Below are 19,359 nucleotides of genomic sequence, written 5' to 3' on the forward strand. Positions count from 1 at the left end.
GCTCTACTGAAATTTTAAAGATTGCTAGTAAATGTAATACGTAATCTTTTCAGTTTTATTATTATTTTGTTTGTTTTTCTTATTATAAATGACTGGCTCTAATTCTCTTTTCGCGGCTATATAATATGCAATACATGAGGGAGGTCTCACCACGGATGTTGTCTATGGGACCCCTAATATTTCTCAATGTGATTTACTTACAAGTTTAATTTTCTTTTTTTATTGTAAATCATGTTATTATATTGAGAAATAAACACATATTATTATTATTATTATTATTATTATATGGGGTCGAAAGGAATGGATAGTTTTAACTTGTGAAGAAAGCGAGCGAGTGGGTAGTAAAAGATATCCGTTGAAAGAAAAAAGGTGCAAGTGGTTGACACCATTTGAGTAAAACTGTGCGGTTTAAAAGACTTTGTTAATTATATTCAGTGCGAACCTATTTAAGGTAAATTCCTTTCAATTAACATTGTTTAATTGAATTAGATATAATATTTGCAAATAGCTATAATGCTATATGAATCTGTGTGCAGTCTGATATTAATACATGGGAGACGTTGGACAGGGACGGACTTAGTAAATTGGAGTTGGAGTCACAGATTTAAGTATGTGCTGCATTAGTTATTAAAATTAAGCCATTCGGAATTATGCGTCCGGATGTCAATTATTAGTAATTGAGTTTAAGTTGGCAAAACATGAGGACTGCTAACTAATTTATATTAAATTTAACTGGAGTGATTAGTGTAATTATCTTGTATCTAGTAATTAACGTTATTTTAATTTTATGATTTATTGATTCATAAAGTCATTTTTTCTATTTCGGTGTCACAATGATGATTTTGTACAACTGTTTTCGGCCGAAAACAGTTGTACAAAGACAGTGATTATAGTCGTTTTTTTTGGTAACTCATCTCTTAAGTTGGCAGTTACTAGTTAGTACAAGTATGGTACAAGTAGGCATATATATAAGAGAAGTATATGGATAACCGCCTATGATTGCAATGTGCAAATTGTTCGCCATAAAAGAGAGCTGCCCTATTCCTTAGTCCTCAACTCTGTATTTATGCGCAAACTCCCCAAGTAAATATTTACTTCTCTCCGCCTACTTTTAAGTAGCGCCAATTTCAAATTTCATAACCTATAACTCGAAAATAGGGTTAAAATTTTATTAAACCATTATTGTGTGCAATTACCATATGTAAACACAACCACGCACCATTCGGAAACTTCACCCAGACTTCTATTCGCTTCATGCAGGTTCATATTCACCACATTGGCCCCATTCCACCTGCCGACTCCTATCACTATTGTCTGATCCTGTGATGTCTTTAGATAAGTATACTAGCTGGCCGAGGCCCACCCTCCCAAGACCAATCGCCGCCGAAACGTTTCTTACCTGTTGACTATATCGCTTCGATTCCCCTACTAGCATCTTCACCGAGAGGGACGACGACAATTTGAATCTTCCCTTTTTTGTGCCCTCAACATTGTTTTCGGCACACAAGGATTCGGGACCTGCAGTCAATGGCCTACTTGAATGATTTCACTGCCAACTCAAATCAGCGCTCACGTGCCACCCAGTGTGTTCTGGTTCAAGGTACTCCGTATCGTTCTGCTTGGAAACTGTAGCATTTTCAAGGAGAACTTTCGAGCTTCCTCAGCGGAGTTTGTTTACGGTTACACCCTTCAACTTCGAAGGCAAACTTTGTAACGATTTAGAAACTTAAATTGCAATTGAAATAATATACCTATACCTATAGGGATTATATCTTGAATATAACTTGAAATTGGATAAGTTCGCATCAGCTATAATATAAAGTGATACATTACCAATGTTCAAAGAAACACAATTAAATTAAAGACATTTACTGATTTTAAAATAAAATTAACATGTTAATTTGGTTTATTGTTCCCATGATAACAACCAACTAAAAATGGTTTTGAATAAAATTTATCAGAAGAGATGGCAGCCATTATTGGCCAAAATTGGCTTCCCGAACTCTTACTCAATGGAAGACCATCAATATTAATGTCAATTTTTAAATCACTTGGTAAATTATCAAAATATACTTCAGTTGACCGTAAAAGACCAGGCAAAATACCAAAATGTACATATTGGCCACCGCTACGTGAACATATTTCAAACTGTGATGCGCTACGTGTTTTCATTAATGTTCGTACATCGGCAGGTAAATTAGAATGACCAAACCTGTGCAATATCTTCAACATTGAATTCACAGCAGCATGGGAGATATTGTTTTCTATAGTCCAACGAGCTAGAGCATCTTGGAGACTAGCTTCAGAATCACCCTTGGAATCGCCTATAGCATTTGTATATTCATGATCAGATTCAGAATAATGGTTAACTTCTGATTCAGAGAGCACGTCGGAGTCAGAATAAATTTCCAATTTAGGACTTGAAAACGGTACATCTTCAGAAGGGTTTATATCATCCACATCATCACATATTTCATTATTTAAAATAACATTTTGCATGTGCTTTGGATTATCCTCCACAATGTCATCATTCACAGGTTGAATTGAACAATTAGGTGCAACATTCTTTTCATTAGGATCTTGCAAAACAACTGGATCTAACTGGACTTTACTACCTTGTGCACTGAATGCTGAAATTTCTAAATTAATGATTTGATTTCGTCGTCGTTTGCTTAATAAATGAAAATGGGGCGCTGCATCTTTTTTCGACATGTTGAAAAATAACACGTTTTAAGAAGTGTAAGAGCCACAAACAAACATAAAAAACCGCCAAAAAACTTCGTGTTAACCAAAACAATATAGGTTATGTACAAAATTATAATTACATAATATTTAATATTAGACGTTACCTACCTCGTTTTTAACACCTGCAAAAGTAGAACGATTATCCACACAAACTTGCAACCGAGATAAATAACGAGTTCAACACGATTGAAACCAAAAACTTACACACAAAAGTTAAACAATTGATATGACTTAAGTACCAGTACGAGTCACGCCGGCCGCGGTCTACCAACCAAATACGATAAAATGTGCGCGGTCGCATTCAATGTCACCAATGCTATGCTTTTGCAATGTGCATGTAACAAATGATTGTTATGTTATATATGGTATATTGATGATATATAACATTGTAAAGAATTGCTATATAACTAGGTTATATAACTAGGAATTAATTTGTTATATTGTTGTTATGTATGTGTAATGTAACAACTGTTTTATAACACTGTTACACCAAAGGTATATAACACTGCTGTAACAGGTTTGCTGGGATTGTCGAGTTGGAAATCTTTTAGGTGTTAAGTGACCCCCATATAACTTCGTGCCCCCATCATGCTTGCGTGCATCCAAATCAATGCAGTCATAGCGGTTAAAATGACGAGAACACAACCTTGTTTTTACATCATCGAATTCCGATAGTTCACATGCTTGCAGTCACCGATTCTTGTTGCTTTTTTCACTTGGGAATCTAATAACAAGTACCAATGGCATAAATGAATTGATTGCAGATAATTGCATTGTAACTTACTTGTGCCATGAAACCGAAGAATCCACTTTCCCCACAAGTACCTGCATTTCTTTATTTCTAAGTAATGAACACACTAAAATTGCCAAACATTAGGTATTCCTTTACAATTATTGTGTATCACTTACGTATACTGATTTATATAACTATGAAAGGCTTCTTTACTATTAAAATTAAACAAAAGTTCAATAACTCATAAACTAAACAAACAATTTAACCTCAATCCGTTATGTCAAACTGGAGTAAATGCTTGGTAAATAACACTACATAATAACACGCAAGCGCATTAGCGCCTAGTTCCCAACTAATGACAGAAGTATATTTCCATCCACTAACGTTGGCGATAGGCGTGTCCACTCGTTTATCCATATACTTCTCTTATATATATGTAGGTACTGCGTTGGGTACTTCCATGTTTGAACTTCAAAATGTCAGTCTTACTACGCTGCCAACCTAAAACTTAACGGCATAAAAAGTGTTCCCAACATAAAACATGTTAGTTCTAATGTTCCCTATAGTTTCTGATAATGATTTTTTTAATTAAATTAAAGCACCGAAATAGAAAAAATAGTATGAAAAACGCGTGTTACAATGCTTTATTGTAATACTCCTATCTTGCGGACACTCGTGGCTACGCTTCGCGTCGCCACTCGTGCCACAAGGTAGTCGTATTACAATAGGTCGCATTGTAACACTTGTCTTTCAATATACTATTAATTAATTTTGAACTGCGTTAGGGCAGTTGTCAAAATTAACTACAGTTGTCAGTAACGCCCGAAAAGAGCTTAGATTTTGTTTCTTTGAATCATAGAACAACTGTCAGTGTGACCAAAAATGAGCCTGTAATTTTTGGTTCTGTAAAATGCGGGACATTACATCCCCTAATAGCAGTCTCGCGTTACCCACGGACGGACTTTCGGTCTCGAGTACTGTCATTTATCGCTCGTTCGTATGTTGACCGAAAATTAAGGGCCCAGTCAACGAAAAGAAGTGAGCGAACCCTTACGCAACTCTATACCGCCTGGGAAACATAAAATGGCGTACATAAAGCCCATAAAATCTGACCCAAAGGATGGAGAGTTGGATGTCGTTGCGGTCTTTTCGGTCGTCGCGTTAATTAATCTATCGAGTATACTCGAGGAGTCGCAAGTAAAATAAAAATGCAATTGTTAGTCAATACCATGCGATCAAAAATGAGTTGCTGTCGAGTGACCTTTGGAATTTTTGTTTACATGGAAAATCGTACTTAACTTAAACTTCCAAAGGCGACTCGACAGTAACTTTTTGATTTTTGATCGCCCGTTACTATACTACAATTTAGTTGAAAGGTTGTGCTTCTTTGTTTTTCTATAATTTGTTGAAATGTGGTTCTATTTTTGATACGCTATCGATCAAATCAATTTCTAAGTGAAGCCTATATTTCTTTCCTTAGTTTTTATGTTCAACATTGAAGGGAACGTTAGTTCGCATAGGTAGGAAGTGAGTGACGAACGGAACTAATAATTTTAAAGGTTCCTTTACCCCCTCTGGATATTCCTGGTTTCTCTTCATTCAGAAGACGTAAATTTGTTACCTTCAGATTTGAACAGTTGTGGAAAATAACTTGCAAATTGTGCTAGCTCTGAATCATGCAAGGAATGTGAAAGCTTCCTACCAACGATTGATCCATTGAAGTTTGTTCGACAATTTTTTGAAGGAAAAGATTCGTATATATTTTTTTCAAAATGACCATAAACTCAGTTTTCCGAGGAATACTGTTAAACTATTAAACTGCATCGTGTTAGTGTACGCCCCGTACGATTTTTCGAATGGAAAATCCATGGAAGTAGAAACTAGTGTACGATATAAAGCTCGAAATTTGATCACTTAATCAAACACATCATTTAAATCAGAAAGCTAAATTGCACTCTCTTTCCGATTTTTTTACACAGTTAAAATTAAGTATAGGTGCCTACTTCAGTTTCGATCGATATAGGTCCCAAACTAATCAAATTAAATACGTAGCCTTTAATTGAAGTAATTGACATAATTTATTTAAGGCGCCTGGGGGTCGCCAGAATTTTTCAACTGGCAAAGGGGTCGCGTGCACAAAAAGGTTGAAAAACACTGCGGAATTAGTAGGAGGTCTGACTCTATGAGAAGGTGAGTGGTATAATAAACAAGTGGAATTATTCCTGTCTCACTATGGTACCAAAAACAAAAGTAGAAGAACCTTAGTTTTCAGTACCAGTAGGACTACGTTGTAGGCATCAAATCTCTATGCAAGCGTGTACATTAAGGACCACCTCATAATCTGGAGGGATTTTGGACAAGGTTTACCATGAAAGAATCATTGACCGTGTATACCTCCTAGGTACTATAAACTATTTTACGGAATTGACTCATGACTGATGTGACATCCACTTGGAGAGGAAGCGAAACTATGCGAGGAGACGGCTTGCCACATTCTTTGTTGTTCTGTGTTCTGGGAGAGTCTGATCAGACATGGCAAGGATGGGCCACCAAACAATAATCGAGCGCAAAATCTGTAGTTGCAGGCCTTGAATATTATAATAAAAGATTGCAAGTGCAAGATATAGCTTGTGAAACGACTTATAAACGTATAGTAGGTATAAACAAACAAGTCATAGGTGACCCATTATACATCTGACAAAACTACGAGAACAAATCCATTACAACTATCTAAGTGAATGGTAATCGCAAACAATATGGAGGTCATTGGCAGTATACCTACTTATCTATATTAATCACGTGACCTTCAATGTCACTATAATCTACTATAGTGACACTCAACAGTAACAGTAAGCGTTAATGATTATCGTGCACTAACCCAGATATCGCGTTGTTGTAGAATATACATACACCTACTGAAATACCTACTTAAAAGAAACTGGAACTTTTCATCATGGCCAGTTTTGGAAGTAATACGCCAAATTTTCCGAAACTACCTGTTCCGAAATTGGAGGATACATTACGTAAGTACCTCAGAAGTTTAAAGCCAATGGTCGATAGCAACGAATGGTCAAGAGCAATTCAAGTGGTGCGTCAGTTTCAAGAAAGCGAATTAGCACGGAAGCTCCAAGATTATGTTGAGCGACGTAGACAAGAAAAAGAAAATTGGCTTAACGAATGGTACCTTTGTATGAGATACTTAGATAATCGTCTGCCTACCGCCCTGTGCAGTAGTCCTGGCCAAATGCTCCCGCTGGAGCACTTCGAAAACGAAAACGCACGGCTGTCTTACACTGCACGGCTCATTATCGCCGCAACTACCTACAAAATGGTAATTGACCGGTAAGTTTTTGCATTTCGTAGCATACAATTACACTTTATGTTCTAGTGGAGAGTTGCCTGATAACACTAAACGTGACATGAGTCAGTATAGCAAAATGTTTGGTGCGTGTCGAATACCCCATCCATCACGGGATAAGATTAAGTTTCACCCACACTCAGAACACATAATTATCGCTTTCAGAAATCAGGTACTATAAGCTTAGCTCACGGAAAGTTATACGAATTTCATTTTAGTTCTTCAAACTAAAATTGTTCCATAACTCGCAACTGATCGGTGAAAGACAGCTACTCAAACACTTACATAGCATCACTTCCCAGCCACTTGAGCCCGGAATACCAATTGGAATATTAACAACGGAACAAAGAGACAAATGGGCCCAGACATACGAAGAGCTAACTAAGGAGAACGAAAAGCAGATTAATGATATTGAAACCTGTCTGTTTTTGGTTTGCTTAGATGAAACTAGTGATGCAAAGGTAAACAGGTTGACGAAAGCCGGCATGCACTTACTCCACGGAGGTGGGAGTAAGCAGAATGGTAGTAACCGCTGGTACGATAAAACTCTTCAGGTAGACCAATAATCGTTTCATTTCAAACGCACGACTACTGATTCCAGTTTGTAATTGGAAGTGATGGGACCGTTGGGTTGATATACGAACACTCGGTGTGCGATGGGCAACCTATAGCAAACATGGTGGAATATTTAAATCATTTGATGTTAGACATGAAGTGTAATGCAGCGAGCATTTTTAGACAAACTCAACGAGACGAAGCCTGCTCAGATGTTTCAGACGAAGGTCCTTCTAAGTTGATATTCAGACTAACGGAATCTATTCGATCGGACATCAGAGAAGCGGAGGGTAACTTCAACGAGTCCGTCAATAATTCTGATATTGAATGGTTTAAGTTTGACTCCTTTGGGAAGGATTTTATTAAAAGTGTTCAATTGAGCCCTGATAGTTTTGTACAAATCGCCATTCAACTATCATTTTATAGGTAAACATAGCCGTAGTAATTGATATCAAAACGTCAGTTTCAGAATGCATGGCTTGTCGTCCAACATTTACGAAGCAGTGTCCACAAGCAAATTTGCCAAAGGAAGAGTTGAATCGTTACGCTCGTTTTCGGAGGAAGCCGTCACTTTTATTAGGATAGCCTTAGATCAGATCAAAGGAAACGATGAACAATCGGCGGCATTGAGATTAGCTGTTAACACTCACAAAAGGGACTCTCTCGAAGTAAGGTCACTGATGGATTTAATAAACTTAAATGGCATTTTAGGCTGGCGAAGGATACGGTACAGAAAGACACTTTATGGGGTTGAAAGCTGCCGCCGAAGAATTAAATTTACCTGTACCTTCTCTACATTGTGATAGTACCTATATTAAGAGTATTACAAGTCGGGTCAGTACGAGCCAAGTAGCGACCAATTGTGATTCACTAACAGGATTTGGAACCATTCCTACTGACCTTTACGCGTGCTGTTATAATATACGCCCGTCGGATATTAACATTTCTATTTTTTCTTTCAAATCAAATTTATTAACTACATCGGCTGGCATGAAGGATGCTATTATTTCAAGTCTTTGCGATATGAGAGACATTTTGATACAATGTAATAATTAATAATTTTTTTAAATTTCTTTAATCCTCCAGAATAAAGCAAACTTGGGGCCTGAACAACTGTAAGAGCTCTCAAATAAACGTTTGTCGGGAATTGTACTCGAATTTTATTTTACCTTCCGTATACACATGTGAAATCTAGTTAGGGAAGGCCTCACATTCACGTATCAAGACGTGAAAGAGACATGCTAGGACTTTCCTTTAGCACGCTGGAATTTGTAGTTTATACTTATAAAAACTGCAGAACGGAAGACCCACACACTGGACAGTACATTTGCATTATTATGTGCGTTATTTTACTATGTAAACGTTGTTCAAGAAAGGATAATGAATAATATCGAAATATTTTTAAGTGTGAGCAGGGGTGGTACACGTACACACTCTCATGTACCAAAGTTGTAGACTTGGAAGCCCGGTGCTCACGTAGAATGACTAATGACATTTATGCCAATAGTGTTTACTCCATTCTGCTCCATTACTTCTTGTGATGAGCTGCTTCTCCACTAGTAAGGACTTGACCATCGCTAATGATCGTGAGCTCCCGGATTTTGCAGGATTCTCCTTGAATAGAATCTGTGTATCTTCTATTTGGGCTGCGTGTAGTTATTGACTTGTAGTAGTCTTCGCACTTCTTGTCTTCTACATCGAACCCATTACCTTTTTCCATTTCCCAGCAATCGGATCGTTGGTTTTCTTCTTCCGTTGTTGTTACTACCGTACCGACTGCCTTGGTTGGTACCATGTTTCGTTTTCCCGAATATATCGCCTAACCAAATTTGGTTTGTGCGCCGCATGCCCATGATGTCTCGTGCTTGAACAATTATTGCTGTTACTAGTAGTACATCCTGGTTTTCCTCTTGGGTTTGGAGGTTTTCTTTTAATACTGTGGTGTGTGATGTCCTTGTGGTGCCTACACTGTTGTCGTTTTGATGGGTTGGTGAAGTAAAGTGTGATTTAATTTAATTTAATTTAATTTATTTTATTTCTCTTGTTTAATTTAATTTAATGGCCCTCTTAATTTAATTTTAATTTAATTAATTTAATTTAATTAATTTAATTTAATTTAATTTAATTTAATTTAGGCTTGTTCTGGGCCCTCGCCCAATTACAGAGTGACCCGCATAATGCTATTTTTAGAGGTGCCTCTGCAGAAGGTCTTAAGTTGGTCTATAATACTCCGGTATTTACCTTACGAATTAGGAAAACTGCAGGAAAACCTAATTCGGAGTAGCAGGCAGTATGCTCGAAACTGGTCTAAGGTAATTTCCATCTCCGCCACAGATGAAAAATTCACCTCAACCCAGGTTCGAACACCCGACCTCCGGATTTATAGCCCAATGCTCTACCACTGAGCCATAAAGCCGGTGATGTGGACAATATTTTTTAAACTAAAATTTTAAGTTTAGTAAAGTGGGACATAAAACGTTGAAGGCACCACAGGCGTTAATAGAAAAAATGCCCACAGCCGACGTCTATCTCTGTCATCCGTTATAACGCCCCTGATACCTTAATTGCTATATCGACTCCAAAATATTTAAACTCTAACAAAGATTTTGGTTATTTTTTTCCAATAATTGGGAATTATACATGCATTTAATTATCAGTTTTACTTTTACCATCCCTTTGGTTGGAGTAAATTTTTATTTCGTACTCAAAGGGTTATATATTTTGAACAGGAGAATATAGCAGAATACTGATTTAATCAAAGTGATCCGATATTTGTAAAATTTTGCATATGGACATAATTTCATATTCTAAACAAGTTTTCCGTATTATTGACTGAAATGGAACTTTACTTCAACATAACATTATTTTTTTCTCATTTATCACTTCAATCTTGAATTTTAAAAAGTAAAAATGTGCACCTCCCAAGTAACACAGTTTCGCACAGTGACGAATTTTTTTAAAAAATACCTAAAAAAGTAACAGTGGTTTTACACGGACATTTTTTAAAAATCAGAATTTTTAATTTACCCCTAGGTAAAATTTTTCTTTTACCACTCGTTTTACTTGACAAATTAACATGGGATGGTGCTAGAGTGCCAGTGCAGGAATAAATTAATTGGAAGCGATTCCTTTGTCGATGAGTGAAATGGTTAGCAATGACACTTAATTGCTAAATAATTAATTACTTTGAAATATGACTTCGCGACAATTTTAAAACGCACTCGGTTTCGTTCTCCAACGACCGGATGTTAGTACAGGAATATGCAGTATGCAAGAAGCCAAAGAGAACCTGCTCCTAGCGGAGGAAGCTAGGTAATTAATGAGATCAAATAATTAAATAATGTAGATGGTCGGTCCGTCTAGGATGTGTTTGTTACAAAGGGATTAGGTAACGAGAAGACACTTCGGCGGAGTTCGGTCAGGTACTTAACAAAACAGTTTTCTTAACCAAACTGGCATCAATTTGGTTTAAAAAAAACTAACATGCGTATGGCTCAGGCCCAGAATAAGAGAGTTACAATAAATAAATAAATAAATAAATAAATAAATAAATAAATAAATAAATAAATAAATAAATAAATAAATAAATAAATACATAAATAAATAAATAAATAAATAAATAAATAAATAAACAAATAAATAAATAAATACATAAATACATAAATAAATAAATTTGTTTAAGAGGGTGTAATTGAGAACCTGAAAGAGAGTTCACAAAAACATGAACAAATCTTCAACTAACATATTTAACCACAGTAAAGCACTTGTTTACAATACAATAACATCTACCTACTCCTACACCTCTCAAATAAGTTTGTTACAATATATATTTAGACCATTGGGTGTAAATAGAAATGTTAATGTAAAAGTAAAACTTTTAATATCAGACCCACTTCTTTTAACCATAAGGGGAATAAGAATCTAAAAGCTTCTGGCTTTTAATACAATAGGTAAACCATTGTACGACTTCAAAATAGCTTCAATAGACAGTTGTGGTTCGTGGTCAGGAACGGGTAAAATTTCGAAATTTCTCAAGATCTTCGAAATTGTTGCTTTCATTTCCAGAATTGCAAACCGCTGACCTATAAGTGCACACTAAGCGCGTAAAAATTAGCAAACGTTTGCTTACCGATGCAATTCCTTAAACCCGCACTGAAAGGAACGTAAGCGTATGGAGGCCTGGATTTTGAATTTTCGGGAAGAAATCGATCCGGATCGAACTTTTCAGGATCGGGAAAAATATCGGGATTTCTGTGTAACTGTAGAACATATAAGGCGCAAACAAATCCTTGAGGTAGCAGTGCCCCATCTAAAGAACATGCTAAATTAAAATCAATTCAAAAAGTTGTAACTCAACTGAACGAAGCGCTTTCGTTTAAAATTCTTGAAAATAGAGGGACAGGAGGATACAGTCTCATAGATTCCTTAATGACCATTTCCAAATATTTCATTTCTTGTAGATCCTGGTAAGTTGACTCTCTGCTTTTATCGCCGCTAAAAATGGTTCGCAATTCTTCTACTACTTGAACCTATTACACAAAATTAAAAAATACTGATTATGCTTTGGTAAATTGGTACCTGTGCATAAGGATGCTTTGAAAGGCAATACAGAGTAAAACTAATCCCTGAAGCAGTTGTATCGTGACCCTGCAATGCTTACAAATTATCCCTTTGGGACTTATTTTAATTTGGCACCTCAAACATAAATGTATCGACTTCTTCCCTAATTGACTGGTCGCTTAAATCGTACTGTAAAAGAAGATCGAGAAACGCTACACGCTTCAGAAGTCCTTCGTCGTTACCACCATTTAAGATAGTTCTTGTAAAATTCGCTTTCCTACTTCGAATTACAGAATTCGTGAAACCATGCAAAATTGAAATAGCTTTTTTCTGTAGTCGATACGTCGGAGTTAGTTTATAGATTACGTTGATCATGTTTAATGGTGTTACAGTCCTTTCTAGTATAATACGACACATTTGCTTTACACTCCACACGTACGAAGACGTGGAATCCGTTTGCGCATTTATCTGCACCCCCATTGCTGTTTCTGTTAGATTTAGGTCATTTTAGTGCGTACAATTTCGTAAGAAAACTTACCACCGATTATATCAAGTGTGCAAAGGGTCACATATGGAAATATATCAAAAGGACCTGAATCCGCCCTTTCTTTAAGCTTCTCTACTAAAATGTGGCCTTGTTTATTAAATACATCAATGTACTTATCCAGTATTTGGAAATGGAAGGCGGGCGTTAGTAATTTTCTACGTGATTTCCATTTTTGGCCTGCAAATGAAGAGAAAGTGAACGAAACTATAGTTTCCAAGAAATTACGCACCTGTGCTCGTTAATAACCCCGTTCCCAGCCAATCGTGGAAATAACTATACTCATATGACTTATCTATAATCGTTTTGGAGCTGAGTAAAAACTCCGCCGTCTCATGTTCACCAACAAGTAACCGGGGTTTAGGACCGAAAAACAAAATAAATGATTTCCCGAATTCCTCAGCCAGACGTTTTGTTATCGGTACGAAATCTACAAATAGTAATAAGTAACTAAACTGTCGACAAAATATGGGACTTTGGAAAATTTGCAGCTCACTACAATCCCACAATCTACTGTTAAGCAATTCAAAAGTCGGGAATCATCGGGTACTTCCGGAACGTGCTTTAAGCGATTGAAGAGCGCATGTGCGTTGTAAAGCCATTGTATTGTAAAAATCGTTGGAGTTTGTGTCGTCGAATAAAGAGTTTGTCGTTTTCAACGTGGCAGCGGTAGTATCGTACTGCCCCATGTGTCAGTGTAAATAGTTTACCTAATTCGTATAGGTACACGTTAAAAAAATCGATCAGGTGTAGGTAGATTCTTTCCACCATTTGGTTCCAATATGGCGGAATTGGTTGATTCGCAAACTTGACCGAGATATTAATGAGCTACACCAGCCCTTAAAATTTGGTCGGAATCGGTTCATAATTGCGAAAATTAGAGTGTTTCTTGAAAGTGATAAACCTATATAAGTACATATACTGGTACCATGACAATAAGCAGATAGAAATCTACCTAACAGAAAAGCAAAACTAAGTTTTGGTAAGATGCTAATTATTTTTCTGACGGTGGAAATAGATTTGATTTCGTAAAATTAAGAAACGTTCTTTTTGTGTGGTGCTAGGCAATGTAATCTCGTGTGTAATAGACAGAATTCGAGACCACTTTGTTCAAAATAATGCGAACACGACGCCCGTGAACGTTTGTATGCCGAGTATTTATCACGATTGTTGGAGGAACACGAGAAAAGAAACAGCATTCCAATTCGTGAAGGGTTCACTAAAGAGAATCGAACCCCAAAAGCTCTAAAGTACAGTGGTGTAATTGTAAGAGGTTGGTCAGTGCACATTCTAAACCTCGTGCACCAATTGTAAAAGACTCGGTCACTTGACAAAAAGTTGTAGGACAAATTGTGCTTCCTAATCTACTGTCTATAACAAAAATATAGTTTTACAAACAAACGAAAATTATCAACAAAAGCACGTGTTTGATTGTAAAGTAAACGAAACACAGTCGAAAGCTTTGGTTGATCCTGGTTGTGATGCGGTCTTGCTAACGAAATGTGTGGTTGAGCAACATAAGGACTATTGGTGGCTTTGCTGGGTCAAATTAATAATCCGGCAAACGATGTCTTAACAACAAAATAATTCTAAAATGGCAACAGAAGTAAGCAACAAATATATACACGCATCACCAGACCTTCTACTCAAGTTTCAAAAATCCTATGTCTGTACCGTTCTTGTGAAACATGACACTTGCCGCAACACAAGTGATACTGTAGCTATACTAAACATAACTTTAAAATGTTTATTAAAAGCAATCATGTAAAAATATCATTTATTAGCAGTGCATGAAGTTGCTGTTCTATAACTGCAAGTAATTCTTCAATATTTCATTACGAGTCCGGAAAGCAGGCTTTTTCCGTGCGCGCGTGACGAAGCCGAACACGGGAAGTCATGCAAGCACGGAAAAAGCATTTCTGGACATGTAATGAACGATATTTTTTATTATACTTCTTTTAAATCGATAACAAAAAACAACAAACTCGCCAACATTTTTATTTTGTAACAGTTATAGAAAATGCGTTTTCATGGTTACTCTCAAATCATTTCAAAGGCGATTTGTTTAATTAGTTTATTTCAGATAATGTTGACGAAACGTCAAAAAATGTCACAAAATCTCAAAGAAGTTTATCTAAATATTCAAACATCTACGAATTAAAACGCAAAATACTTACATATGAAACATTACAACGCATATAGAATTTCTGAAAATTAGTTTACTTCCTTGTAAATTTGTATTTTAAAGCAATATTTTGGGTATTTATATTCAGCGCACGGAAAGAATCAACGAGACCGGGAAAAGTTTTTCCGTGCGCTAGCCTGGAAAAGGCCAGATACCATTATTTCTAATACAGATGTAAATAAGGTGATTTCAATGAAGTATAATAAAAACGATTTTTATAAATAAGGTTTTCTAGATGGCCAAATAAAAAGTAATCCAAGGGCGTTAGATCAGGTGATCTTGGAGGCCAACAATTCGGTCATCAAAATACTGTTGTAAACAGCTCGGTTACTTTGTACGGGTTATTATTTTATTATTTCTGACAGGTTCCGTATGACAAACCAATTTGTTGGGATAGTTGTGGCTGTGGCTTTTGCGGGCTTTGTTCAAGACGAGCACGCACATCTTCTACTACCGCCTCGTTAGCAACTGTTGGGCGACCAGGGGATTTTCCACAAACAACACTTCCTGTATAGTCAAATCGTTTAACTACTCGAAAAATGTGGTGGTATAAGTTCTCGTAATCAACGACATGTTCAGGAAACTCCGTTGCGGTCGCTTTACTTCCATTACGGAAATAGGACTGCAAAAGCAGTTTATTTTCCTCCAAAGTAAAAGGCATGTCGCAGTTGCTGAATATAACCTATAAAGATGAAACATGCATTTTCCGACTTAAAGTGTAATTTACCTACCTTGTAACTATTCGTTGCAAATTGGTAGCCTTGATAAAGGCTGTTTTGGAAAACGAAAAAATAATGTAGACAAATAATCGTGGAAATAAACGAATCAAACGGGAGGTGACAAGAGGATTAGATTTCGAGTTATGTTTAGTATTGGTTCAACATCATATACGTTGTGGCAAATGGTTACTAAAATCATGTTTCATAAGAGCGGTACAGGCAATGATTGCATTGTATGCATTATATCATAGTTATGATTATATCATAGTATAATATACAAATATGTATAGATATATTAATACATTAAGATATGTAAATAATATATTAATATATCTATGCAAATATACCTACCGACTCGTGAGACCTCTAGCAATCACAAATATGAACTAACCAACATTCAAACGCGTTGTTTTACTTAAATGTTGTTGTTAAATTATGTACCGTTTTTATGATGTAACTAGATTAATCAAGCAAATGGCGTATGCGGAAGCGATCTTCTTACTTAAAATAAAGACGATGGGAAAACTTAATTCTTTACAGGGGAGCACGAGAACGTGGCCTTTGTAACATGGCCGACTGTCAAGAGATTCAAAAGTTATCAATCATCTGGTACTTCCAGAACGTGATAGTAATAAGCAATAGAAGAGCGCGTGTACGGTGAAAATAATTGTATTGTAAATTCCGGAAATCTTTTGACTACATTGAACTATTACAGTATACAAATTTGACTCACAATGTAATATTATATTCTTTCTACTCGACAAAATTTAACAATATTGCATTATTACCTGCAAGTGATTTGAACAGCAAGACATTTCCTAGTAGAGGCAAAGGCTTTGGACCTGAATACGGTGACAAGTACCTGCGGTATTTTAACTGCTCAAGCCATAATTTGATAAACCAACAAATCAATGAACTTACGACGATTATTATTACAAGTAACATTTATTATCGAACCTCTCTGAACTTGGTACACTATTGCACTAATGAATCTAAATGTTGAAGTTCGTTATCTAATATTAACACAAACATTGGACATAAACAACTATTAAAACAAGTTTGACAAAATTTTCAGGGAAATTTCAACATGTAATTACCGATTTGATTTGATTTTTCTTAGGGTATTAACGCGCAATTCTTTTTAATGCTTTACAATGCATTTATAAACGTGTATGGCGCATTATTTTCTAATTACATCAATCGTTAGCACTATGTTCTTCTAGACACGCTACTAAAAATGCAACATATCAATACAACACCTTTCATGTGTATAATAACATGCTAATAAAACAGATTAATTCTTGGCTTGTTGTTTTGGCGCCCTATAAGCTAATGCAGGCATAAGAAACAGATGATTAGAATTTTAAATGAGATTATCGGAACATGTCCTCAAACCGAATCAGCTACTACAGTGGACAATGTCCATGTAAATGTTTATTTATCTAAGTCGTATAAAACAGTATTCCACTGATGTAAATTAATAGTCATCAGGGTGTTAAAAGGTTCGCGATTTTAATTGAATACGTAAACCATTATACGACTTCAAAATAACCTCAAGCGATAGTTCTGGCTCATGGCCGGCGACGGGAAGAATTTCGAAGTTTCTTAAGATGTTTGATATTGTGGATTTTAGTTCTACCATTGCAAAACGCTGACCTATAATTTCAAAATCAGTGTGGGAAGAATGTCGAAGATACTTACCAATGCAATTTCTGGGACCTGCACTGAAAGGAACGTAAGCGTAAGGCGACCTAGTTGCCGAATTTTCCGGTAAGAAGCGATCCGGGTCGAATTTTTCAGAATCAGGAAAAGATGTAGGATCTCTATGCAGAAGCAAGGGGTATAATGTCAAAACCAGTCCTTTTGGCAATAGTGACTCATCTGAAAGAAAGATTCACATATTGATCTTCATACTTGGTACTCAACCAAACGGCACGTCTTGCGTTAAGACTCTTGAAAATGAGGGAACAGGAGGATACAATCTTAAAGATTCTTTAATAACCATTTCTAAGTATTTCATTTCTTGCACGTCTTTGTACGTAGGCGCTCTATCCTTATCGCAGTAAAAAATTCGTCTCAGTTCCTCGACCACTTTCCGCTATTTAACACAACTTAAATGGTATGGTATGATGTATGACTCACACTTACTTGTACGTCTGGGTGCTTGGCAAGACAATACAAAGTGAAGCTGATGCCAGCAGCCGTTGTATCATGGCCCTGAAACAATTACACCTACAGCCCCGGCATGAACTTGAGTATTGCCTACCTCAAACATAAATGTGTCCACTTCCTCTCTGACTGTTTCATCGCTTAAATTATACTCCAAAAGAAGATCTAAAAATGCAACACGTTTTGAAAGTCCCTCATCACTTCGCTCATGCAACGTGCGCCCTGTAAACGTTGATTTCCTACTTCGAATTATGGAATTTGTGAATCCCTGCAAAATTGAAAGGACTTTGCGTTGTTGTTGATACGCCCAGGTAAATTTATACAGAAAATGTATCATTTTAGTTACTGACAATGCTCGTTCGGTAATAATACGGCACATTTCCTTGACGCTCAATACGTACGAGGATGTCGAATTTTTTTGAGCATTTATTTGCACTCCCATTGCGGCCTCTGGGCAAAAAAAAGTAAGATGAAGTATGCTTAGTTAACAACATACCACAAATGATATCAAGCGTGCAGAGTGTAACCAATGGAAATACGTCAAACGGACCGTTTTCCACCTTCGGTTTGAGCATATCTATCAATGTATTACTTTGACGATTGAATATTTTAATGTATTTTTCCAGTATTTGAAAGTGAAACGCTGGTGTTAGTAATTTTCTTTGCGATTTCCATTTTTGCCCTAATAATTAGGATAAAATTAATGGTGGACTCCTCATAGTATCATATCGCACCGGTGCTAGTTAATAATCCTGTTCCAAGCCAATCGTGGAAAAAACTGTATTCGTACGATTTGTCAATGATTGATGTTGAGCTGAGTACAAACTCTGCTGTTTTTGGGTCACAAACTACGAGCCGTGGTTGAGGACCTAAATATACTATAAATGATCCCAGGATCCCTTTCCACACACGCATCGATACCGGAACAACATCTAGAAGTACAGAACTTGTTAAAGAGCATTGCCTACATTAACAACCTGCAGTCGATTTAAGTAGCAACAAATTTCCTAGTAGGGGTAAAGGCTTGGGCCCCGGGAATTGCGCCAACTGCTTACGATATTTCATTTGATTCATCCATAATAGAATTACGTACAGGCATAAGATTACAATTGTAATTAACACAACCAACATTTCTTACAGTATTCTTAATTGGAACTGTTTCAACACGCTCTGTGCACGATATATTAAACACTGATAAACACTTCGAATTAAGATCAAAATAGGAACATTAAGCAAGCTCCACCTCGTGATTACAACCACGTACAAAGAACCCCAGCACCAGGCATCGACGTTTCTAGATCTACCATGGAGAATATGTAGAATATGCGGGATAGCGCTCACTTATTCTGAAGATTATGCTATATCATCTAATTATTTCTTATCCAATGGTTATATCTATATTATTATGTAGTCCTCAGGCATTTAAAAAGTCAAGTTTGCTTGCATTATTCTGAATATTTACTGATTGAACTATCAACAAGCACTATGTATTTACCGCCTAGTTGCCACTGTTACCACTATAATTAATAATTAATCTCTACAGTACATTACTATTTAGAATTATAATATAGTAAACTGTGTTTATATATTAGTAGGGGAGCTAACACGAAATCCACTGAACGAGAATGATCAAAATTTTAACCGATGGTGTTCCATTTTGCCCTATCGGAGTATGCTAAAATCGATCGTCTGCCGCCTCAGGTCATACGACTTAAGGCGCTGCGGGTACTTCTTGTGGTACCAATTCTGAAAGGTTGTTTTTCGAGAAAATAAGTTATATACCAAATGAAA

The 19,359-nt window shown here is 36.4% G+C and overlaps 3 protein-coding genes across 6 annotated transcripts in view; 1 reads left to right on the forward strand and 2 right to left on the reverse strand.

Moving 5' to 3' along the window:
- Nucleotides 1-2,944, reverse strand: part of LOC116171402 (facilitated trehalose transporter Tret1-like) — a 51,299-nt gene extending 48,355 nt beyond the window's left edge. Inside the window, exon 1 of the mRNA XM_031488227.1 lies at nucleotides 2,854-2,944. The gene's annotated coding sequence lies outside the window, so the exon portion shown is untranslated. The remainder of the gene's footprint in view (nucleotides 1-2,853) is intronic.
- A 1,818-nt stretch (nucleotides 2,945-4,762) lies between these two features.
- LOC116171401 (carnitine O-acetyltransferase-like) lies at nucleotides 4,763-8,541 on the forward strand. 4 transcript variants are annotated; one of them, XM_031488216.1, is made up of 8 exons: nucleotides 4,766-5,668; nucleotides 5,744-6,327; nucleotides 6,378-6,820; nucleotides 6,867-7,008; nucleotides 7,055-7,390; nucleotides 7,438-7,817; nucleotides 7,861-8,059; nucleotides 8,103-8,541. In XM_031488216.1, the coding sequence occupies exons 3-8, from the start codon at nucleotides 6,432-6,434 to the stop codon at nucleotides 8,445-8,447; spliced, it is 1,791 nt and encodes a 596-aa protein (XP_031344076.1). In that variant the 5' UTR covers nucleotides 4,766-5,668; nucleotides 5,744-6,327; nucleotides 6,378-6,431; the 3' UTR covers nucleotides 8,448-8,541. The 4 variants fall into 4 exon arrangements, 3 of the variants coding, with proteins under 3 accessions (XP_031344076.1, XP_031344075.1, XP_031344077.1); XM_031488215.1 differs by having other exon boundaries at nucleotides 5,751-6,327; XR_004145444.1 differs by having other exon boundaries at nucleotides 4,763-6,327; nucleotides 7,438-7,681; nucleotides 8,103-8,244.
- Nucleotides 8,542-11,063: 2,522 nt separating this feature from the next.
- LOC116170124 lies at nucleotides 11,064-19,117 on the reverse strand. The gene is made up of 16 exons (XM_031486312.1): nucleotides 18,546-19,117; nucleotides 18,303-18,500; nucleotides 18,065-18,250; nucleotides 17,666-18,018; nucleotides 17,548-17,616; nucleotides 17,326-17,497; nucleotides 17,101-17,280; nucleotides 16,898-17,055; nucleotides 16,188-16,341; nucleotides 12,728-12,925; nucleotides 12,490-12,675; nucleotides 12,087-12,439; nucleotides 11,970-12,038; nucleotides 11,749-11,920; nucleotides 11,521-11,700; nucleotides 11,064-11,473 (listed from the first exon to the last, which is right to left on the reverse strand). The coding sequence occupies exons 1-16, from the start codon at nucleotides 18,697-18,699 to the stop codon at nucleotides 11,313-11,315; spliced, it is 2,943 nt and encodes a 980-aa protein (XP_031342172.1). The 5' UTR covers nucleotides 18,700-19,117; the 3' UTR covers nucleotides 11,064-11,312.
- Nucleotides 19,118-19,359: the final 242 nt, after the last annotated feature.

This window comes from Photinus pyralis, unplaced genomic scaffold (assembly GCF_008802855.1).
Source record: "Photinus pyralis isolate 1611_PpyrPB1 unplaced genomic scaffold, Ppyr1.3 Ppyr1.4_LG5, whole genome shotgun sequence".
Lineage (NCBI taxonomy): Eukaryota > Metazoa > Arthropoda > Insecta > Coleoptera > Lampyridae > Photinus > Photinus pyralis.